The sequence below is a fragment of the Lepisosteus platostomus genome, chromosome 19, assembly GCF_059453375.1.
Source record: "Lepisosteus platostomus isolate fLepPlt1 chromosome 19, fLepPlt1.hap1, whole genome shotgun sequence".
Lineage (NCBI taxonomy): Eukaryota > Metazoa > Chordata > Actinopteri > Semionotiformes > Lepisosteidae > Lepisosteus > Lepisosteus platostomus.
In genome coordinates this window covers 415,577-439,738 of record NC_142629.1, presented here as the reverse complement: position 1 = coordinate 439,738, position 24,162 = coordinate 415,577, and the positions used below count along the sequence as shown (strand labels likewise).

Below are 24,162 nucleotides of genomic sequence, written 5' to 3'. Positions count from 1 at the left end.
AGAAGGCTATTTGGCCCATCTAGGCTGTTTGGTTGTCAGAAATGAATTGATCCAAGTGTCTCATCCAGCCGGTTCTTGAATGAAGCCAAGGTACTGGCTCAGCAGCTTGTTCCACACACCCTCAACTCTTTGGGTAAAGAGGCCCCCCATGTTTTTGGTTTTACATGCTTGTTTGCGCTTGAGCCCTCTGGTTTGCGTTTCGCTGTTCATTCTGAAAAGTGTTACTGCCACTGGAGCTCTTGGATTCCCGGTTTATAAAGGTTTGTTTTGGCTGAGCTCATCGGTGCCTGATGACTGTAAGGGTCCAGGAACATGTATAGATCTGAGTGTCATGGCTGTGTAGTACCATGGCTTTATCTCCAAAAATGCAAGGCCCATGTAGAAAGGTATTCATGTTGTGTAAGCACATGTTGCATTCGGGGTAAGCGCAAATATTCTGGTGTGTGTACATTTGTGAGTCCTACACTGAGTGCTACACTATGAAATGATTCCGAATTCTCCCTTTTTTATTCCTAACAGCTATGAAATCTGGTGGTACACAGTTGAAACTCATCATGACATTCCAGAACTACGGACAAGCGCTCTTCAAACCCATGAAGTAAGTGAAAACCCATTAAGTCCGGTGTGAATTATTGATGTTCCTGCTCAGTGGTAATGCGGGTCTGGGAGGCTCACGGAATTGAGCACTCCGATGGTGACATTCCCCTGTGGCTGCGATTAGGACATGACCTTTTCAGAGCACCCCAATGTCACAGAGAGTTAGGCCGAAACAGTGTCTGAGATACTTCACTGAAATCTCAGCACAGAATTCACAAATTAAATAATACCAGGTCTTCGGCAATAAGATCAGTATCTTGATCGTTTTTCAACATGATATGGGACTTTCAATAATAACAGTAAGATATATTTGTACACATAATCCCATAAATAACATATAGAAAAAGCTTTCTCTCTTCCTATAGAAACTTCTGCTCTTTTTATTGTGTGGTAGACCTAATAAAATTCACAAACGTTTAGCTAAAACAATACTCTTTTTCGTTTGATCTTATAAGTTCGGCAATACCCACGGCGCAGTTTTTAATTAACATTTCCAAATGTACATTTTAATTAAAGATGTGGAATCCTGTCCTGGGGATATCTGTGAACCATAATGCCTACAACTTTAAGCAGCTGGTTTTTAATTGAAGAGTTTTCCCAAATCAAAAAAAAAATCCCTGATATCTCAATAATAGTCAAATAATTATTTAGAACTTGTTTCTTTTCCTTTATTATGTTTCTCTAAGGAAGGAAAAACATTTGCAAGCCATTTTCATCCGTTAACCTCCTGAGCCTTCTAATCCCAGTGTAATTCCGAAATAAGCAGTTTTTATATTCAGTTTTAAAAGCTAATTTTTAATATATTCTAGGATTTATTCCTAACTTTAAGTCTTTAAGTCTGACACAGTTATAAGTTAAAATATAGAGGGTGGTTTCACTGTAACACGTGCACATGCAAATCTCGCTCCAAGGGAAGATGGATGTTTAGTTTTTCTTGAAACAGCGAAAAGGCTGAAAATAGAAACTTAGTTTCCTCTTCATTCTTTCACTAATACTAGGCGCTCTGCGTTCCAGATCCTAGGAGAAAATTAAATCGCACATCCTAGGGTGATTCCGATCGCGGAAGCAGCTGAACTGTCTGAAAACGTTGCTGTTGCCGACGCGGCACGGCCTGCTGGGGTTCGGTTCAGGGTTCTGCAGAAGCTGACTTCTGACCCGTGAAAGGGACAGGGCGTCGTTCCCTGCGCGGTCCCGCTCCACTGAGACCAGCCGGGTCAGAACACCCCAGTCGGGGAGCGCAGGTCACGGGTCGCAGTGCTGCGTGGAAATCAGGGGGCGGCCGGTGTCCCCACATTCCCCCTCCGTTTCGGAGCGCACGCTGGCACCTGCCTGTGCACACGCGCTGTGAAGGCACAGCCCAGAGCCCGGGGCGAGATCGATTAGGCGAACCGAAAAGGGTAGGAAGTCAGAGTTGGAAGTTGGAGTTGGTTTCATTTAATAAAAAATAATGGCTATAACAAGGGCTGATGCAGCAGACCTGCAGAGTCGTAACTCTGAACAGAGAAAGTGGAAATAAACATTGAGTCACTGAGTCTCTGCTGGAGCAATTACACCTGGAGCTGCCCTGGCCGCTAGCAGGCCCCCACTTGTGTGGCCAGAAGCAGAAGCTGCACCCGCTGGAGAGACAAGGGAGGGCGAAGTAATCATAAAGGCTTTAGCCCTTCTAAGTGGGAGTGTGTCAGCTTCGTGCTGCACTGCTGGAGCAAACAGATTAGCACTGCTAAACAACACAGGAGCACCAAGATGTCTTCCTACCAGTATGTTTCGACTTAGATGATAGCGTATTCTACCTACGATCCTGTACAGATGGTGCACACTACGGTCACTGTACAGATGCACACTGCTGGCTGTAATCCGGTAGAGAACGGAAACAATAAAAGTGACAGTTTTGACTAGGGCATTCATCATGGTGCTCAAGTTATCTGATTTTAATGGTAATGAAATTTCTGTGCAATTCTCGAAGCACGGGGACACGGTCTAGTTAACAGTAAATACTTCGCAAAATAAGCTTAGGGTTCCCTTTGGTATTTCTTGGCTGGATGAGATATCTGTGAAATGAGAATTGAAGTGCAGCTCATTTGTTACTTAATTAGAAGTGCAAAAGAGTCTCACTGACTGACAATAACAAGGCAGGGCTTTGAGCTAATTGATGAAAAATTTTGTGAAGTTTGGGAAAACCTACAGAGACCAAACACTGTTTTCCGGGAAATTCAGTAACATCTCGCACCTCAGCACAAGCACACAGATGGCAAATAACTTCGGTGACCACTAGGTCTGAACTAACTACTAATTTATTTGTCTAATGGTTTTATTCAAAGAGGCTTACATTGGCACCCATTTATACAGCTGGATTTTCTACTGGGACACTGCAGGTTTAGCTCAAAGGTACAACAGCAGTGTCTCACCTGGGATTAGAAGTCACAGCCTTCCTGTTACACCTCTAGACCCCTGACCTCTGCGTCACACTGCTGACCCTTTCCATACAGATGCAGACATGATCACTGAAACTGTATTTGATACCCTAAGCAACAGAAATCCGTGGACCCTGGAAGGGATGTAATAAGATGTTGAACCTACCGTGGCTCAGCTACATATTTTGCATCTGACGAACAGTGTAAAAATTTTTTTCCACGCGATGCAAAATACTGTATCTCTGAGTCACACAGGCCAATGGGATAGTGAGTGTCACACCTGTCAGCTCAGTGGGATCCCTGTGAGGGAAGCAGATCCAGAATTCCCAGGAATTGTACTACATTGACCGCAGCTCGCTTTCTCTCTGGGATAAAGATGGCGATGCAGTTCGGAATCGTATAGGATAGACGCTGCTCACGCCCCTCGCTCCTCCGACACGAATTAAAACGAGGAATGTTGCCAGCAGGAATCGCACACACAGACTCTCGCCCCCCTTTGTAGTTATGAGTGCTTACCTTAGAGCTCAGCACCAGTTCTCAGGTTCAGATCCCTTGCCTGAAACTGTTCTCTCCTGCCAGTACTGGAGTGCTTTCCTGCAAATTGATGAGAACAGGTTGACTGTCAACCAATCAATGAATAATAAAATCAATGAACGTGCAATCAGTTCTTTCAGAATATTCCATTACTAGTAAATGACAGCAGGAAAAACCACACATGAACCACACCCTTTAATTGTACAGATAAAGATTCCTGGTGACAGTGTCCTACAGTATGTCACTGATGAATCCCACAAGTTTTCAAAGTATTGCTTTCTGCAGAAGTCCAGATTGTGAGCCATTATTAAACTCCCTGGAATGGAAAAGGTTGTCAATTTGTTTTGTTCAGTTTCTTTTGTTTTATGTTGGACCAGAGCCCAGCATGGTCCATCAAGCCTTTTAAATATATACAGCAGAACACTGACACGATCCAACACCTCTGTCAAAATGTGTTGTCAAGGCTGGATGATTTCAGCATCGCGTATTTTATTTATCTTTTTTATTTTTGGCATTGTACACAGCTGGTATCGGTATCTGTTTTGCCTTTTGTTTTTCACAGCCCCATAGCTGTGCTGTATCTTATTATATTAGGCACTAGGTAGATGGAACACTGGCTGCAACCCAGAAAGTAGCCTTAATTACTTCTCACACTGCAAGGCAGAGAGCTGGAAACAAACACCTAGAAGCTGGATTCTTCACTGCAAGTCGGCATTAACATCTTGCAGAAGCCTATAACACTAGCAAAGGACATTTGTTTTGATATTTGAATAGAGCTCACATGATGTAGATGGAACCTGTAATTAAAAGAATGATTTGCATTACGAGACTTTGAATTATAATGCTGGCACTGGCTTGGGGGTACATAGTGATGAGGGGAGCCTCATCTTCTTTGTTTAACAAATAGTAACTGTTTTCTTTCAAAACATTGAAAATATTTCTAACCTTTTTTCATTAAAACTAAAAATCCTTGTGCGGATGCAATCTGTGTGCAGTACAGTGAAAGGGGATGAATCTTTCTGTATCTTTCTGCACCGAGTATTTCAGCTGAGCCTCTTGGGAACAGAAGGCCTGTCCTCCATTTCGCTTCCTGGAGGAGACAGAAAGGGTAAAGAGGCACTTGACTTGCTCAGGGGCTGTGATTGATAGTAAACGTCTTTTGCCGAGATATTGAATAGCAGTATATTCTTCCACGTTGAGAGGGAGTTCAATAATTGTACTGCTGTACTTTTCTCCAGTTCCTGCATTCAAAATGGGACTGAAATCATGCGTCGATAATAAGGAAGTGTTGTTTTACAAAGACTTACTGTAGTTCAGCATAACCCCGTGTTTCCCGAGTTGAAGGTTAGACTGGCTCGTGAATGGTAGTGTTTGAATTTGATAACCCAAGTCAGGTCGTCAACCTCACTGCTTCCCGCGTGTGCAGAAGCTGAAAACAGATTCTTCACTGCAGCCGGATTTCACCGGAGTTCGACAAGTCCGTGTTTACAGGCTGGGAAACCTGTAGCTGGGTAAGCCAAGTCACTGCCGCAGAATTCCCCTTTAATCTGCTCCCTCCCAAAAAAAGCTGTGTAAACACGCCTGTGGAAAACCGCACGAGCAGACCTTGCAGCCTCACTCCTGCCACGAACATCATCAACACAACTGTCCACAGGGGCTGAGAGAGAGAGCACGTTATTCAGCCAAAGCAGTGAAACTGAAGGGGAATTCTAGCCTGTTTAGCCAGAGCCTGCCTGTAGCACGGAGGCGGTTCACTAAAATAATGCCCAACATTTGTGATGCCATACTGGTAGACCCATAGCACAAGTATCTGGAGAGAGGAGCCGGAGGATCAAAGAGCACACCCTGCATTACTGTTGCAAGTGCAAGGACAAGGAGCAGGCAGTGCAGGCTTTTCTACCCTGAAGGCAACAGCCAAATCCAAATCCAACACATCCACTGCCCCAGGAGCCTTTGGAGGTCGTGTGCACGAGGCCTTATCACAGAGGCGTTTAAACAGACTAGAAATGCTCCGTGTGATGTAGACATGAGAGCTTGCTGTGGACCCCCAAAAACATGTTCCTTTATTGCTGAGCAACAACAGAGTACAGGGGCAATAAAATCGAATAGTTATTTTGTTCTGTACGTATTTCATTTTTTATGTAACCCCACAGGAACATGTCAGAGGAATGCCAGATTAACATTGCCATACCATTTTTTGGTTTATTATGTGATATCCACAAGGGAGCAAAGCCCTCATTATTTTGCATAATTTAGGACTAACTAATCACATTATGGTTATGTTTACAGATGCATGCATCTGTTTATTACTTTATATTACCTTTGAGAATACTTACATAAAGTATGTTTTACAGCAGTTTTACAGCAGCTTGTTATACAATATCAAAGAAATTTACAGGACTGTTTTGGATACTTGCTGTGATATTTCTAAACCAATCTACAATACGTGCTTGCTTATATATATTCAATGAGTGTACCTCACACATAACTGATCTACCACATGGACACTATTAGCAAGTGTTCAGAACCCGTGGTGGTTGCCAGAGGAGGCTCTGAAAGGGGTCAGGAAAGCAGGGCCTTCCTAGAATAATGTCACCACTATCATACTCCTGGGAGTCTGTCCTGGCACAGCAACAGGAGACACGGAGACGTTAAACAGGGCAGCTGAGTACTTGACCATTAGCACTGTCCTCAACAGGAGAGGAGTCACCCCAGTTTCCTGGCTTCATTCCACTCTGGGCTCCCTGAATTCCCCCCCAGTGCAATCAGTGAGGCGGCAGCACACGTCCCAGCCTGCTCTGCTGGGCAGTGGGGCTGCTGCCTCATGGCGGCTGTGATGGGGCGCCCAGGTGGGGCGGCACTTTGTGGTGGGTGAAGGGAGTCTTTGAGATGAAAAGCACTACAGTATATAAATGCAAGGAATTCTCATTAAGTACTGCTGTTATTATGGGGGCACATATCTGGACTCAAGCCTGAGGGGTTGTGGGTTCAGCTCCCTGCTGCGGACACTGATGTTGTAGCTTCATAGCAGGGATGACCCCTTAACAAAACTGAGCCCCACTTATACAGCTTGGTGGACCAGAGGCGCTGGCAGAGCCTGACTCAAGGTACAACAGCAGTGTCTGCATTATCTGCAGTCCTGAAATTCCAGGATGCCTGTGTATTTATATTTGCCCCTGGCGGAGGCGCATGTCGTAATCTGTCTACTGAAGATCCCTTTGCTAGGATAGAGGATATGGAAAATATATGCACCAAGGTACTGTAACTAGTGAGAAATGAGAAAATCTTCCCAAGGAAAAAAAAGGAAAATGTTAAGGTTAATTCCGTGCTGAAGCAGATAGAGAAATAACTCCTTCAACCTCCCTGCAGGGAATGAACCTTTACCTGTTCCTTCCCAGCCAATGCACACTGACATAGCTCCCCCGGAACTTAAAGAAACAAGTTGTAATTCAATCTAATAAAACATACGATCATACAGATGTGGCAAAAATGCAATTTTTTTCTGATTTGTACCCTAAAGATACATGGCAAGCAGAAAAACTAATACTTTACATTTTTTTGGCATCTGAAATTGTATTTTGCCATGTTTAAAATTATTAAATTATTACTTTGGTATCATATTTTTAAATTTTAATTAAAGACATCAATAAAGACAACCGGGCTGAACAGATAGGACCAGTGTCCCCACATACAGACAGACAGAGTTATGACTAGACAACGCTTGGCTGCTCTGCTCTTAAAAAACCCTCTTCTTAGCTGAAGATTGAAAAGACAGATTTCAATTTGTTTTCCAATTCAGCTGCTTTCTCCCAGTCCCAATCGACTGTAATTGTGCCCCCACTGACGCGGAAGTCAGCGGCCAGTACTGGTATTTACATCCTGTGTAGCAAGAAATTCCACCCCATGTGCTGTTTAGACATTAAGATGTAGCCAGGGGCTTGAAATGCGACCTCTTGGATCTCAGCTCTTTAGTAACTAAATACTAATGACTGTCAAAAATGGCTCAGCGCAGCAAGTCTGCCAGAATGTTTTACAGATCCTCTGACAGCAGAGTCTCTGGCAGCTTTTTGCCTTTTCAAGTCCTTGTACAATGTGGACCCTCTCTAGGTCATTTTTTGATTCAAGCCAAACCTATGAAAATAAAAACAGCTGTTGATAGGCTCTTAAAACTGGTCTGTTTATTACTTATTTATTTGCTTTCATCTTAGAGCAATTTACATTTGTACCTGTTTGTACAGCTGGGTATTTTTCTGAATCTGAGCACAGCACCTTGCTCAAGGGTACATCGGCAGGGTCTCACCCTTCCCACAGCCTTCCAGTTATGAGTGCAGAGGCCTGACCAGTAAGCTGAAGTCCGTAAATGGTGGGGGAGACACAATGACAACCGCTAGAGTGTGTTCTCTTGCATCGACTGCAGACCCAAGGCCTGTCTGGTTATGATAAGGACTGGCAAGAGACAGAGGGTCTCCAGGCTGGGTGGCTTTGGAAGATGAGTAGGCCCACTGCAGCCCGTGTCAGCACCTGTGTTTGTTAGGTGGTTCACTTCCTAGTTCTTGAAGGTGGCTGTAAGGAAATCTGTGCTTGGCTTTCACACTCAGGAGACCCGAGAACTGCCACTGAAGCCCTTTTTTTAACAGCTGGCCTGAGAAGAGATGACTATAGCCACTGTGCCCGATGCAGTTAAAATACTGAACCAAGACCAGCCCCGCAGAACGGCAGCAACCTTCCAGAAGGGGGAGGTTCCGCTGCAGAAACAGATCATGTCTGGATTCAGTTGCTATTAAAATAATAATAATAATAATAATTGCTTACACTTATATAGCGCTTTTCTGGACACTCCACTCAAAGCGCTTTACAGGTAATGGGGACTCCCCTCCACCACCACCAATGTGTAGCATCCACCTGGATGATGCGACGGCAGCCATAGTGCGCCAGAACGCTCACCACACATCAGCTATCAGTGGGGAGGAGAGCAGAGTAATGTAGCCAATTCATAGAGGGGGAGTATTAGGAAGCCATGATTGGTAAGGGCCAATTGGAAATTTGGCCAGGACACCGGGGTTACACCCCTACTCTTTTCGAGAAGTGCCCTGGGATTTTTAATGACCACAGAGAGTCAGGACCTCGGTTTTACGTCTCATCCGAAGGACGGCGCCTGTTTACAGTATAGTGTCCCCATCACTACAGTATAGTGTCCCCATCACATCCACTATACTGGGGCATTAGGACCCACATGGACCACAGGGTGAGCACCCCCTGCTGGCCCCACTAACACCTCTTCCAGCAGCAACCTTAGTTTTTCCCAGGAGGTCTCCCATCCAGGTACTGACCAGGCTCACACCTGCTTAGCTTCAGTGGGTTGCCAGTTGTGAGTTGCAGGGTGATATGGCTGCTGGCCGTATCACCCTGCATCTTACAACAAAATGTGATCTTAAAGCAAACAAATAGCTGCACAGTGTCCATTGACAGGGTCAAAGTTAATATTGAGTAAAGGTGATTCAGCGGAATGTGAGCAAGCTATGCTTGGCCCGTCGGAATCAATTTTGGTTCTTGTATCCAATTTAAGACATGAAAGAGACCAATAGTTTGTGCTACTACTTTTGCAGCACGCTCAAGGTTCTCAACAACATAAAAACGGTCTCTCTGTCTGCAGCCCACCCCTTATTCTGCTTTGCAGTTTTCTCAAACAGTTTCTCCTCTTTTCAAGGCCCCAGGGAATGACTGTATACAATCATATTAATCCTATACTGCCCTAAAACTGAGTCAACAGATTTAACATCTCATTTCATTTCAATGAGACAATCTCCCTTTGAATTGGGCTCCCTGTCAAACTAAAGACATTTCATTAACTCTAGGAAGCCCATCCATTTTTTAGAAGTGTTGAAAGATTTGTTGCACGTAAGAAACCAGCACAGAATTTACATTCCATTGCTAGCTGTAGCTGTTGTGTCTAAAGGCGGCTGTCATCAACTTCCATGTCAAATATCTCCTGAATGTTTACAGGCTGTTAATGCAGTGCCATGCTAAATGAGGAGCACCTGACTTGATGAACAGTGCCGAACACTGAAGCTCAGAAACCATATGCCTCAAATACAATAGCAGTATCACTGATTGCTGCTCCATTACTGTCCAGCTCAGGCAAGCAGCAGGAGTCTTCAGCACAATTATTAAAAATCATACACACAATCCAAGCTTTAATGTGGCAGGTGCAATTAAATTAAATCGCAATTCCATATACTGTGCTAAGAGTCTTGGCAACACGTTTCCAATAAATTTTAAACATCAATTATCAGATGCCATGAAAATGTAACGCTCTCTAAACCTTTTTTGTGGTGATTTAAATATATTAAATATTTGAATCTCTGCAGGAGTGTCTCAAAAGGGGTTTACAGTACTCATTACTTCATTTATGAATTAAGATCTGGAATTACACTGTCTGCCTCTAACTAGAAGTTACTATCCCTTTGTGAAAAAAGACTCAACCAGTAAACTCAATTTTCAGTCAATATCTTGCTGACCATTTTCAGCAAAGGTTCTTGAGGCTGTTGCTGTTCAGTTCCAAGATTATTAATCTGCAGATAAAATGTACAAACCATATTAAATCTGGACTCAGCTTGATGCACAGTACTGAAACAGCTCTAGTTAGAGTTACAAAGACTAACGATTTATTGCAGACTGATTTTTTTATCTATTTTTGTCCTGATGTACTTCAGTGCTGCCTTTTACACAGCTGATCATAACATCTTGCTCAACAGGTTAGAAAGGGCTGTTGCTATTACTGGAACTGCAGTGTCAAGGTGCAAATCTTATTTAAATGATGGAAAACAGTTTAGTTTCAAATTGGTCATTGTTCCTTTTTGACAAACTTGGTCACATCTGGCATGCTCCAGGCCTCTGTGTTTGGCCCCATTCATTTAAGTATCTCTATGTTAACATTAGGGTTAGACTCATCACAGCTACAAAATCAGTCTTCATCTTTAGAATAATAACACCAAAACTAATGTTCATATAAAACCTAACATCATTCAACAAGTCCTTTGTCACACCGCTCTTAAAAAAACTTCAGAAAGTTTTTAAAAACATTTTCAATTAAAAAAGCTTTTATGGCTAAACTATGCGGACAGGTTCTCCAAATCAACTTCACAAATGCATCATCTTCAGTTTTTACCACCCTCTGAAAACATGGTGTCATCTTTGAGTTCCCAATCTGAAGTGGAGAAGCTAATGCGTGCATTTGTTTGTTCTTGGCTCGGTTATTGAAATCATTGCTTGCTGGTGTATCCAAATGTGTTTTTAAATTAAAGCTAAAATGTAAGAGGACATTCCTCCTGTTTTAGTCGCCTTGCACTGGCTCCTGGTGAATCTCAGAATGAAATACCGATTCTTCCCTTTAACGATCTGAATTTTCTCCTTACTACAGTCCATCAGTAAACTGTTACCTCCGCATACAGCCTCATGGCATTTGTACTTATAGGCCTTCTTTCACTTCCCAAAGCTGTCACAGCCCATCTTTGATGCTGCAGGTCAGCCAGCACTTTAAAATCCTGCCTTAACACCTAATTTTATACACCAGCCTTTAAACCTGCAATTTATTCTGTTGACTTTTATTACTATTGCGTGATTACTATCTAAAGATTTTAAATGGACCTTTACTGAAAAGCCCCTTGAAAAGATGTACTGTATCACTGCATGAAAGGCGCTATATACAATTAAGACGATGGTTATTACGGCACAGGACATGCAGATTCCTCGGCCGGCCGCAGGAGGCAGAAGGCTGGGAGTCTGGAGCTGCGGCAGTATCTGCTTCCTGCTGCAAGACGTTGCTGCAGCGCCTTGCGGCAATTTATAAATAATACGAAAACTGACCTCGAAAAGCAAGAAAATACACATAGGATGTTAAACCTGCTGAGGCAGCAGTTATGTTAGTAATATTTAAAGTCCCCCAGCAAGGCATCCGCACCACCCTTAGAACAGCCCTTGAAATCATGCGCTGAGGAAGGCGCTGGGGTTCTGTGATGCAGCTTTGGGGCTGCGGGCACTGAACCCCTGAAGAAGGAGACGAGCAGGCCTGTCCTTCTGCACGTTCAGAAACACAGCTCTGCTCGCACATTCGCTGCCAGACTGGGAGGCTGCCTGAAGAGGCCTTGTCTCTGTGCATTATGCTCAGCCACCTCTCTGCCTTCAAAAACTGTCTCGCCAAGGGCTTGACGTTTTATTCACTTGGAACACGAACCGGAGGGCACAAGCTGAAACCAAGCCAATGTGGTAGTGCTTTTAAAACTGAGCACAGGAGGCACTTCTTTACCCAAAGGGTGGTGGGAGAATGGAGCAAGTTACCCAGCCATGTGTTTGAAGCTGAAACCCTGGCTTCTTTCAAGAAACAGTTGGCTGAGATTCGTGGCTCAATTAACTACTAACGACCAAACTCCCAAGTGGCCTCCTCTCGTTTGTAGCTATTCTTATGTTCTTATCTCCTTGTCCCGTAGAGGACAGGAAAACTAATGAAACACGTTCAGGGTGAAGATAAGGATTATTTGAAAGCATCCAGTGGACGGAGCAGGAAAACTAAACTATAACAGTTAGTTTAACCATACCAAATGGCCAGATTCGATTTTTGCAGATCTATTTAATGCATTTGGAATGTGACATGCAGCCAATCAGAGTGTGCAGAACAGCTTAAAATCTTTACATCTGTTGTACGCATTGATAACCCTGCTATTGAGAGCTTTCAAAATCCCTTACCCCAGGTTTACCAGTTCTGTTTATAGCAGCTGTAGTGAAACTATCAAGAATTCAGCCGTTTAAAATATTCCATCCTGAAATGGTAAATGCTTCAGCGGAGGAAGAGAGAGCGAAGGGTTTTGCTTCTTAACAAGTGTCTGGTTTATATTAGCTCAGGCTGTTCCCTTTTTAAAGCCAAACTCTTTAGTTTCTCCCTAAGGTCAAGGTTTTCAAAAACCTTTTCTGCAGAATAGGAAACACAAGGGAATTTACGCTCATTAACAAAACAAGTACAGGGAGTCTCTGCAACCTCATTTCTTTTTGTTCTGTCTTGCTTCGGAATACCAGTACAGTCAGAGCACATCTCAGCAGATCAGTCCTGGTTTCTTGGACATGGTGTCTAATTGGCCTTTCTAAAGTGCCAAGCAGATTTCTCATTGCCATACCGGAACAAACATTACCATAACAAACAAGAATCAAACGCAGAGTGTCCACAGTGAGAACAGCTCAGACTCTGCGGCTCTGGAGTCATCTGTTCCACAGTTCTGCTTTAAATTATCACAGCCCTGCTCTGGAAGAGAACTGGGGTTTTTTTTTCAGTTTTTCTCTCGGACTCATGTGATGCGCATGTGTGTTGCTCATCCTCTGGAACGGCTTACTGATCTGTCCTCCCCCCCATGTTTCTGTCTGATAGATGTGGAGCAGTCAAAACAAATGCTGTTATCCGCCTTGGATGAGAGTGCCAGAATATCCGATGTGCCTCAACATGATACTCTGCTTGTACTAGCAGTTCTTGCCTTGTTCTGTGGAACAACTACCCTACACCGTCTCCCCGATGCTTGTATTCCATCATGGATAAGCAATAGAAAGCACGTGAAGTGTCACACAGCAGATTTTCATTGTGGTCATCTTGCTATGTTCTCCTCTGACATGGCAGCATTTAAAAGCTTCTGACATGCCACGCATGCATTTTAAAATGGTAAAAACTGGTTTCAGTTTTAGATTGCATGCATCAGAGGTTAATAATCTCTCTTAAGGAAGTTTAGTAAATGGAAAGCTCAGTGGGGGGAAAAATTAAATATTTCGGGGCAAAAAGTGAGGGGAGATAAAAATTGGTGAATACAGATCAAGGGTCACTGGTATTAAGACTGTTATATTTCTGTCAAGGACTTGAAGGCTTTGGTTGAAGGTTTTCTGTTTTTTTTCATATGATAAAGAATAATATGCACAGAATAATACATGATCTCAATAAAAACCCGTTTGCCTTCTCCACACCGCAAGCACTAAATAACAACCTACTTACAGAGATGGAGTTTATTTGTGCAGTTTAATGTATCATGAAAGCCAGTTCTCCAGTGTTTCTGTCACACGTCAGAGGCCAGCCTTTTTCCACCAGCACTCCGCGTTCAGCAGAGTAACATTTGTATTTTTCCCTTCGATCAACAGCAAGTGCTCAGAGGCGACAGTGAGGCTCTCGCCTGGCTGCTTGAGAGCGGTTTAACGTGTGCAGCCTTGTAAACCCCGTTGGTCTGCCACAATAACAATCAGTGGCTGATGTCAGGCCAGGCAGCGTCTGAGTCTTAATTATCCCGGATGCCTCGAGCAGCATCATCTCACTTTCCCAATCCTGAAACGGCAATCTCTGAAGATGAGGAGGCGTCTGTGATTGTAATTATTCAGATCCTGCCTTACCCCATTCTGAACTTGTTTTTTTTTTTGCTTTGGGAGCTCCTTCATTTAGCAGAGCCCTAAATGTCTCTATCTGGCAGCAAACAAGGACACGTGCCACCTTCATCTGCATACTAGCATAGCAGACATGCAGCTTCTGAAGCTAAGGAGCTTTTCCGCAGATACAGTTTTGAAATAATGCCGAAAAAAAGGAATGTTTTAAACCCGGAACAAGGAACGTTAGTCGTATAAGGAAGGTTGAGTCTAATCCACTTTTATCTACTGTATTTGGTAATTAGATGAGATTATGAGTTGCAAATAGCATTTATTAAATGCTTTGCAAATTAAATATTTATAAAGTATTAATCGAGTGAAGTGATGATGATAACTTATCTCTAAGGTAGATTAATTGGATGTTATATCCAACCCTGATCTGTAAGTGTAGCTCTAGGGGTAACAATGTTGTATAACTGTTCATAACACAGTAAATAATCTGTTAAAAGACTATCTACAGCACAGGTATTTACAGACAACTAGACATAAACATTACCTTGTACCAGCCTTTTTACCAACAGTGTTTTCTGGATATGACATAATTATGTCACAGATCGACTTGTGCAGAAGGATGCGTATTAATGTTTGACCAAGTTGACCTGAGTGTTAATTTCCATGCACTGTACTTCTCGTAGTATCCTGTCGATTTCTTTAATGGAGCTTTGCCGTCTTCAAGGCACTGACACTGTACTTCCACAGACTCCGGCATCTACTCTCAATTCACATTAGTGTGAGGGGTGTCTTTCGAACGGGTGCTGTCTCTGAAACAGACTGGATAATGTCCGGGATGTTTGATATTTGACCTGCACTGGACACCACAAACCACGAAGCCCAGAGGTTATGTTTTAAAAGGAAACAAAGCAGCATTTCACTGCAGGGATCTGCAGACGGCTTACCCTGTCGTCCCGGGACAGTCGTCAAGCTTGCCAGCTCACTGTATCATTTCAGTTCCTGCACTCATGCTGCCGGGACCTGGAGGCGGAAGACGAGAGGGCTCGAAGTCATCAGTTTGCATTAGCTCTGAAACTGCTGCTGCAAAACGGGTCACATGCCTGCTTGGATTTCTCCATCCCTTATTTATAGAGCAAGAGCCCCAGTCTGTGTCAGTGATGGTTAACAAGACGACACATACCCCCTGATAGGAGTTTTGTTTCTGATCCATTCCCAGTTGCCCCAAGCCACTGTGGGAACCTCTGTGCTCGGTTCTAGGATGGGCTACTCTTCACTGTTGGCTGCCAACAGGGGAAAGACACAGGGTTCCAGCACAGTTTGAGGTTTATAAAGGCAGAAAATCTGCATCTTCTCTACAATACTTGGAGGCATGGATAATCGGAGAGGCCAAACTAGGCTTTGTTTTGTAACAGCAGAAAGGTAAAGGGCTCATTAAATTAGGGAGTAATTTTTAAAGGGGTTTGTAGTTCTGTTAATATTCAGGGCTGTGATTTGTAACAAGGCAGTTAAGTCTCATTAAAGCTATAATGCTGGATGACGTCATTGGGCTACTGATACCCTTGTACTGTCTAGCCAATGACTAGGATGGATTTTTTGGGCAGCTACCCAGAGGAATGAATCCGAATGCTGAGGGAATTGCTGGGAGAGGCATCCAATCAGGCAAAGGGACAGAGACACTAGAACTCTGGATCTCAGGATGCTACACAGTTTGACAGTGGCTTCATTCCAAAGTTGTAAAGCGGAGGAATGTTACTGTTTTCAGCGGAGTATATGCCAGATGCAGATAGCTGCATTGTAAATGTTTTTCCTGTTATAGGAGATTATACGCCTCACTCTTCATTATGTGGAAAAGAAAAGTAGTTCAAATTGATGAGGTTCCAGAACGTGGCGTTTGTGTTAGTACTGAGCCCCTATCCCCTTTGTCTTTATACACATAGATCTTGCCATTAAAACAAACAGAGAAGCCTATATATTTTAGAAGTCATATGTTTTTCATCCTGTAATTTATTGTGAGTTTTCAAACAATGTTGGGAATGAGATGCAGACTTGTTTTTCACTTGGTTTTTGTTTGATGACATCACTTAACTGGGGATACTGGAAATAAAGATGTTGTGGCAGGGAGAGCCGTTTAAAGAATACTATAGTGGTTCACCTTACTCAAGACTTGCAAGTTAAATCTTGCCCACCACCTACTGTTAAGAGAAATGCAAGACTGGAGGATTGTAATTACTCTAATTGTTGCAGCAATAAATTTAAATCCAGACTTAAAAGAATTCAGTGAAAATCCTTAATTATAAAGTTACCAGAGACCAGACAAGAGGCTTTACAGCAGGATTCAGGGCTTGTAAAACAGCTGCTAACAGCTGTATATCGCAGGAAGGCACAGAGGGCTTTGGCCTTCAAAAGCAGAAAGGTAAAGATGTTGGCTCCCCATCTTCCCTGCCAAGGCAGTGCAGTGAGAGGCGGCTCGTCCCATCTAAGAGAAAGCTCTGTTACAACGTTCTAACAATCTTTAACCTTTTCCAATTAAACGAGAGCAGTGCAGCACACCGGGGACCTCATGCATGTTCAAGGCTTTCAGGAGTAGTGCGCCATTACTGAGCCGGGCAGGGGGGAGCGCAGACGTGGCGCAGGAACAAAGCGAATAAATGCACTTGGTTAAATTAGTCATGAGCACATGCTGTTACTGTGCCTTTAAAGCTACTCAAAGGGCAGGACAGGTTTTTATGGAAGCTCCCAGTTCCTGGTTGAGATGACAGTGATGCTTCCATCTCCGCATCTGCGCCAGGCAGAGCTGCACTGAGTGCTTCTGGCGTCACCCTGCGCAGGGCAAGGACAGCGTGCTCCCGCAGACGTGCAGGCTCGGTCAGGTGTGTCTCTTTTGCTGACGGGGCTTGAAAGGCCTTAGTTTCCATTTATCATCAAAGAGCTTTTCCCTCCTTTTCGTTTTGCTTCAGCGCTGAGATTGTATTCCCCCCTCCCCTCCCCTGGCTGTCGTCTGGGAGAGAAGAAGTGGTTAGCTACTTGCCTGCATTAAAATAGAAAACTTTGACTTAATGTTCTGATAAGAAAAGTGGAGAATACTGGCAATTTATCACACAGAGGCAAAAAAAAAACCCAGTGGGTACAGGCTGAAAAAAATAGAGAAGAAAAATTATACCTTAAATTGTGCTAGTGTCCAGTGGTGTACAGATACAAACAAGATACGGATGTAAAATGAAATGAAAGGCTGCACATCTGTAGAGGATGTGGACTCTCCTGTTATTTGGACCCCATCACTGTGACCCACTGTCAGGGTGACCCCTTTAATCCATAGGGCAAAGCAGCCCGAGAATGAGAGTGTCCCCTAAAGACACTGTCCAGAAGCTGCAATGGTATCATAAAGGGCTCGGACGTCTCCGAGGTGCTGCCTGGTCAAACTCTTTCACTCACTCAGCGCCTCACCCCCCTGCAGAACCCTTCACAGAGTGACTGCATGAGAAAGACTCCGTTACGCAGAGCTGGGGGAAAAGCAAGCTGGCGAAGGGGGGCGTTGGCGCTTGTGAAACGGCTGCTCTGAGAGGCTGCTGGTCGGCCGTGTTCTCGCAGAGTGGGCGCTCTTCAGCGGGGCACCTGGGGGCAGGTAAGCCCTGCGAGGGGGCGGAAACAGGCGAGCCGATTGTGCTGCTGTAAGAAACGCAGGCCGGGGCCCCCAGCCCCCACACCAAGGCTTTGTTCAGCGGGGAGCTAGGTGGCAACTCCCAGAACAGGTCGGGTGTTATTCCATCAGGGTGAAAGAAACCTGAGCGCCGGCCGTCTTCCTGGACCCTGCAGACGTGAACAGAGGAGTCACTGTGCTGGGCTGCCTGAAGCTCCCGGCTATTGTCTGGTGTGTGACGAGCAGGAGCTCCTGTGGAGGAGTGGGGGGGCGGGGGGGGGGCCCCCCAGCTTTGTGGGAAAGTCCCTGCAAAGACGAGCCCTTGCCTAACCTGACGGCGCGGCGCGGGGGAACAAAGGTTTTCACGAGAGCAGAGCGCTGCGGTCGCTGCACATTCCTACAGGATCTGCTCAGCGCTCTTACAGCCAGCCAGAGCTCTGCCGGCGCCCTGCATTCCTTTGTGCTGAACGGCCACATCGTCAGCTGCTGGCGCAGCCCGCGCCGATCAGCGCAGTGTGTTTCAGGCCCAGGAAAAGCGCAAAGCAAGTGCGTTACACGTCCTGTTGTTTTCACTGTATCTCTTCGATATAAAAAGCCATTGCCAGTGGGACAATCCCCTGTCATGATACTCGGAAAGTGTCACCGTCAGATGACGAAGTAAACTCATGCTGCGCATGTGCCTAGATGCCCGATGTCGTGTAGTTAACTAGTTACTTCAGACTTCACTCTTGTTTTCATTGTTGTGGTGTATTTCTGGTTCTGCCCTTTTTCATAAAAACAGTTTTGCAATCTCCATGCACCTAGAACCACAAAGTTAGTGATTTTGAAATCTGCTATAACTTATGTTACCCCACACAGATACTGGATCCATGTTGCAAGAAAATCTATGCAAATGTGTTTTCATTTCATAGGATGGAAAGCTGAAGGGACAGCTGTCAGTTGCAGATGAACAGAGCTATACTGAAAACAAATAATTCTGTGTCTGAAATAACATCATTGCCTAAATATGAGACCTTTAACGAAAGACCTATAACCCTGATGTGGAGCCCAGGGCTTCACAAACAAGCGTCTTCACAATGACTTGTTTGAACTGATAACCTGAGATTTTCAAAGTTTTTGTAGCAAACCATGGTTCGTCATGATGACAAATTCTCTGGCTTTCGTCCAGGGCAGAATACAGAAAGGTAAACCCTAGAGATCAGCTGTGAGAATCAGTGTGTCATTCATTTACTGCCGGTTTTTAACTCAGGGAAAGTGGACTGACAAGGAGTCTGGGGCTGTCCGAGTCACAGCACAGCTGTCTTCATTCACTAGTCTAGCTTACAGAACTCCAGGCATGTTGAGCACCAGAGGTAGGGAACAGTGTTTCCCCTCCCATGAGCCAGCTGGCAAAGTAGGTTTTTGCTCTTCAGAGACGAGACTTTCTGGACACGTGAGGCACCGTGAACGATTCCCTCAGTCCGTTCAGCTCCCAGAACTAAAGCAACATGAAAGTGTGTAGAATCTGTAACACGTGATTCATCGTTACATGGATCACACACTGGACATCTGAGCACGCAGCCCTGAATTGGAGTGGGATTCGTCCCGAAATCCAGAGTCCCCATGCATGACTCACAGCACACCCAGGAGACTTTGAACCTCCACAGCTAGGGTATTTCTTTAACGAATGAGAAAAAGATTAAATAACTAAGCACTGTGAACACAATAAATTAATTTCCTTAATTGTGCTATGGCTCATGCTGCGTAATAGATTTCTATTTCTAGCTAACTTGCAGTGCATTAATTAGAAAAGCGGTAAAATTACTTAGGAACAACAGACATGTTTGCTTATTTGCTTTCAAAAGAAAGTCTAAAATGAGCGCGTGAGGATTTGCTCAGTACGTGTGGAACGAGGTGGCCGGGGCTCTCTAACCGGAGACAGATGCAGGGAAGTGTGCGGCTCTTGTTTTGAAAGAGGGGTCGTGTAAAAGTCTTCCAGGCTGGGGATGCGGGCTGAGCTGACAGGAGCCGCTCGGGGTGTTGTGCCGGCGATAATAAGTGCCAGGGCCCGGCAGAGAGCGCTCGGCAGATGTTTCTTCCATATTGACTGGCCGTGTCCTGAGGGGCTCCCTTGGAAAACCTGAGTCAGTTCAAGTTTACAGCGGAAGCACTGAAGAGTTTCTTTTTTCCTGAAGGAGACGGGGGGGGGACACTTTACATGTTAAAAGAAGCACAAAGCTCTTTTAGTGCGCTGGCCGGGAGACGGGCCCCTGGCCCCTGGCCCCAGGCCCCGGTGAGCTGGCGCTCGGGGGCGTGTGCAGGCCACCCTGCGGACGAGAGGATCTTCCCAGCTCCGCGCGGTCCGTTCTGCAGCTCGCTTGTACGCGTTCTCATTCCTTCCCAAACATCCAGTCCGTCTGCTTAAGAGCAGAGGGCATCATCCTGAAAGAGGAGGTGTTGTGTGCAGGAAGCAAATTAATAAGAAATAATCAAAAAGAGCAGCCTCTTTAGCCTTATCTCCCCACAGGGATGGCGTTAGAAAAACTGACAGGCGTGGTAATTGCGGTTAAAGCTTTCTGTAGAACAGTAAAGCCCAAGCTAAGCTACATTATAACACGCAATAGAAACTTCAGAATTTCCATGCATGTCAATATATCTTGATTAGGCTTTATGTGGGCAGGCAGGGTGGAATTCACAAAGCACTTGCGTGGCAGAAAAACCAGCTGAACTCCTCGCATGACGCCAGATTGCTATTATAACATCAGCCACCTTCGGCGCGTGTGCCAACCATTCTTCATTCAAAAACAGCTGAATGTTACCAAAACGAAAAAGGTTAAAAGCAAATGAAATCTTTTGTTACGTCCTGGTCGGGAGCTCCGTTGGTCTGCAGGCATCAACCAATAAAGGAATAAAGGACTGCCAGTGAGGATGTGAGATGCTGTCTGGGATGGAAACTCTTCCTCCACCCCGGCAAACTTTCACTTCTCTGTGCTGAGCTGGCGAACTGCTGATCTTGAATAGAAAATACCTCTCTCCGCCAAGCCGCAATCATTGCCTTAGACAGTGGGAAAATCGGTCTGACTCGAGGTTCCTTGCTGAGCAGAGGAGGCTTGGTGTCGGTATCCAGTTGGTAACTGCAGCGAGAAAGGCAGAATGAACTGTGAGGGAGGAGAGGGAGGTGCTGTCTCAGTGGCAGGTCCGCCCTGAGGCAGGTTGTCTTCTCCTGCTCTGGGGGTCTCAGGGGCATCCTGGGATCAGGTGAGCCCCCAGTCTTAGCCAATGGGTAGGTGACCCTTGTTTGTGCTTTTTCTCAGGGAGGCATATCCATTTCTGACAATGAAGGTGTTCATCTTTTCCTGCAGTTCTTACGCAAATACTTGTGTGGGCAGTTAAATAGGCTGCTGTTTAGTTACGTTCCTAGCAATCACCTTAGTGCATTATTACTAAGATGCTGTTTTTGCCCCTGTTGAACATTCACATGAAAATTAATATTAAACAAGCATGTGCACGAACAGCAAGAGAAAATTTCCCAGAAAACGAAACAATTCTGCAAACAGAGCAAATTGTTAACTTGCCTCACAGATCTAACAATGGCAGCACAAACGTTTACCTGCAGTTTCCTTTCCAAGAGCTTTCCGCTAAATGAAAACCTGCTCTATAGCACGTTGATGTCTGTTGCCTCAGTATTGTTTGGGACTTCAGCTACAGGCATGCAATCATCTCTCCAGCATTTTGTTATTATGTCCATGCCCTCCTATTGTCTAAGAATGACCTTTCTAAAATATGTGAAAAAGAAGCATGATGTCAGCAAACCAGAACTGGAATGACTACTCCGACCTCGTTTAGAATCCATGCGTCTGCAAGCTTACCTAAATCAGTCCGACAATCTACAAGCCAATGGGAAATTTACGATCGAGACAGACCTGTCACAGGTGAGGCAAAGTCTCCAGAATGCTGGTCTGCTGCAGATTGCATTTGCAGCAGGCAGGCAAGTTTTGCAAAGTTAGCACAACAAAATACAACTTAAAAATAATGAATAGTGTAGTACAAGCTCCTAGTTCTGTTTCCTTGCTTTGCACTCTCTATGCTAAATGAACCTCATTCAGCTCTTTCAGCCATGTCAGGGATGAGGAGGGAGTGCACGGATGACTGGGTCACTGGCTGGCTGTCTTTTTACAAGAAACATTCATTCTGCCTGTGCCCCCTGCTTACAGCCCTGCCTAGAACGTGCTTTTCGTGAGAAGAGGAGAGACAGTCGGCTCTGCCTTGAGAGGCAGGGGAGGAGGGGCAGGGTGGCGGAGAGAAGATGGCCTTGAAGGAACTCGGCTGGTTTTTTTTTCTCAGCACAGAAAATGAAAAGTGCGGGAGGCTTATCTCAGTAAATGTGATACAATTAAATCTCTGTTTATGAAACAAAAATGACACCTTTTCAGTTCCTCACTTTACTATCCATGAATAAAACAGGCTTTTATGGTGAGATCTGTTTACTGTTAACATGGTGTTTAAGAGCACAAGTGTGATGTTAATCCATCTGTCTTGCAAAACATGACAAACATGACTGTCCCTCACTGGCACAAAACAAGAGCAAGCCTTTCACTGGAGAGGTAGTTCTCAAAGATACACTTTTATACATTTACGTGTTCAACAAAAAAGAGCAGCATATTTCTAGGACTGTCTGTAATACAGCCTGTTCCCAGCAGAATCCTAATGAGCACAGTGGACCGTTAAAGCAGTTTGTCCCTTCTAGAAAATCCATTTCTGTAAAAAAAACATTTTAGGATGGGGGGTTTAAATAATGCAGCCCCCTGGGCTCAAGCGATGTTTTTTCACTGTCTTGAGTCTCAGCACTGGTGGCAGAATTCCCTCCCTCCATCATTACACCCAGAACAGGTGCTGCGCGTGACAAGAGTGAGCCGGACTGTCAGGCTCCTGTGCTGCGCTGGGTTTCAGAGGGGGAGCTTTGATTTATGTGGTTTTGTTGGCGTGTAACGATGCCCTGTGCGCGCCCCTGCTCTGTTGACTGACCAGTCAAGTGCGAGTGTAGGTGCAGGGTGACATTACCAGCCCCTGCAGTGATACAAAGCAACATAAAGCCGATGGGTTTGGTCAGACTAATTGACACAGATTGCTGGCCACGGGGAGTGCAGAGCACATCAGAATTCCTTCAAAATCAGGGAGATCTTAGCATCACCGTGGTTTAGCACGTTTCTGAGGTGAATCGGGAGCATGAGCAGGGTGAAAGTTCATGCTGATCTGGTGCTTCCTTGCTTGGTCATACACCCTGCTTTTACACTGTTGCTCTCAGGGCAGAGCTGCAAGACACCGGGATACTCCAGATGTAAAAACACACATTTGCACCAGCGAATTCTAATCAAGAGCAAACTAGCAGCAGACTGGCGAGATGCTTGAGAGGGATTAACCCTCATCCTGAAAAATGTAATCTCCTGCCTGATCTGCACGCCCGCTCGGGGACTCAGGCAGTGGAGTATGAAGCGGCGCCCGGGGATCTTGAGACCGTACTCTGTCACGCTGTCCTCCGCGCGCCCGGAGCCCGTCAGTCTGCTGAAATGACCCCCGACAGGCCCGTAACCCCGAGCATCTCGAACACCGCGTGATCACCGCGACGCCCTGCTGCCTCTGGGACAGGGATGAAACAGGCCAGGACTGGAAGTCACACTTAGGAGGGAAACGAAAACCTGAAATATACTCGAGTTCACAAGAGTAGTGAGTGTGAGGGGGAGGAACAGCAAATCTTGTGTTCTACTAGTTTTCCCTACTCTTCCTTTTGATTCGGCACAGAACAGCCACTACAGTGTTTCCAGGTCTTTATGCCTGTGAAGTTATTTGACAGTGGTAATAACCATGCGCCTTTGAAGCCGCGTGAGGCCTGCGGCATCGACACTAATAAGGCCAGGGGCGTGCGGAGCATGCCGTAAGAGCTGCGTGGCATATTCATTTGATGTTTGGGTCAAACTGGATTTTCTGAATTGAGGTTTTCTGGAAAGAAGGATCGGAAAAACACAGACTGAAAGAGATAAGTACAGAAAATGTTTCCCTGTTTCCCTGCAGTCGGGGAGGGGGTGGGCTGGCTGAGAGCTTGCAGGTGTATCAGTCTTTGATAGGAGAAGAGAGCGCGCGTGATCCCAGTCTCTCTCAAGCTTGTGTCGAGGGCTGTAGCAGTGACTTGAGCTCATTAACAATTTACAGTTTCAAACAGAAGGAGTATAAAAAAGAAATGTAATTGCAATTAAAAAAAATACTAGCGTGAGTACAAAGCAATTCTTCATGCACACATGTTTTTACTTCAGTTTTGGTTCTAATCAAATACAAACTTTAATTAGAACTGTAAATTGAACTTGACTGCATAACTAATATACAGGAATATTATACGTACAAATTTAACTACACAGCGTAGTCTGTACATCTGAATTACTCTCATCTGCCAATGTTACCAAAACTGACTGCAAAGAGAAAATACACTAGCACTGTATATTACACTGAAAAGAAAAATGCACAAAAATACTCAGATTTACTCGCAACTGCTTTGCATCCTGTATTCCTACCAGAGGAAGAAATAATTGTGAATGTTGACAGCGATACTCGCTCTCA

At 44.9% G+C, this 24,162-nt stretch overlaps 1 protein-coding gene and 1 long non-coding RNA gene across 3 annotated transcripts in view; one reads left to right on the top strand and one right to left on the bottom strand.

The window, feature by feature from the left end:
• The window catches only part of LOC148644748 (uncharacterized), a 121,075-nt gene that overhangs the window by 30,115 nt on the left and 66,798 nt on the right, over positions 1-24,162 (bottom strand). The window contains exons 3-5 of one of the 2 annotated variants that reach the window (XR_015928608.1): positions 14,882-14,957; positions 4,488-4,632; positions 3,525-3,602 (exon numbers count right to left, since the gene is read on the bottom strand). This is a non-coding gene — a long non-coding RNA (uncharacterized LOC148644748). The remainder of the gene's footprint in view (positions 1-3,524; positions 3,603-4,487; positions 4,633-14,881; positions 14,958-24,162) is intronic. The other variant, XR_015928607.1, reaches the window with a different exon arrangement.
• LOC148644750 (extracellular serine/threonine protein kinase FAM20C-like) overlaps positions 1-24,162 on the top strand; it is a 52,901-nt gene that overhangs the window by 8,886 nt on the left and 19,853 nt on the right. Inside the window, exon 3 of the mRNA XM_088613418.1 lies at positions 520-598. Coding sequence (XP_088469544.1) covers positions 520-598 — 79 coding nt within the window. The remainder of the gene's footprint in view (positions 1-519; positions 599-24,162) is intronic.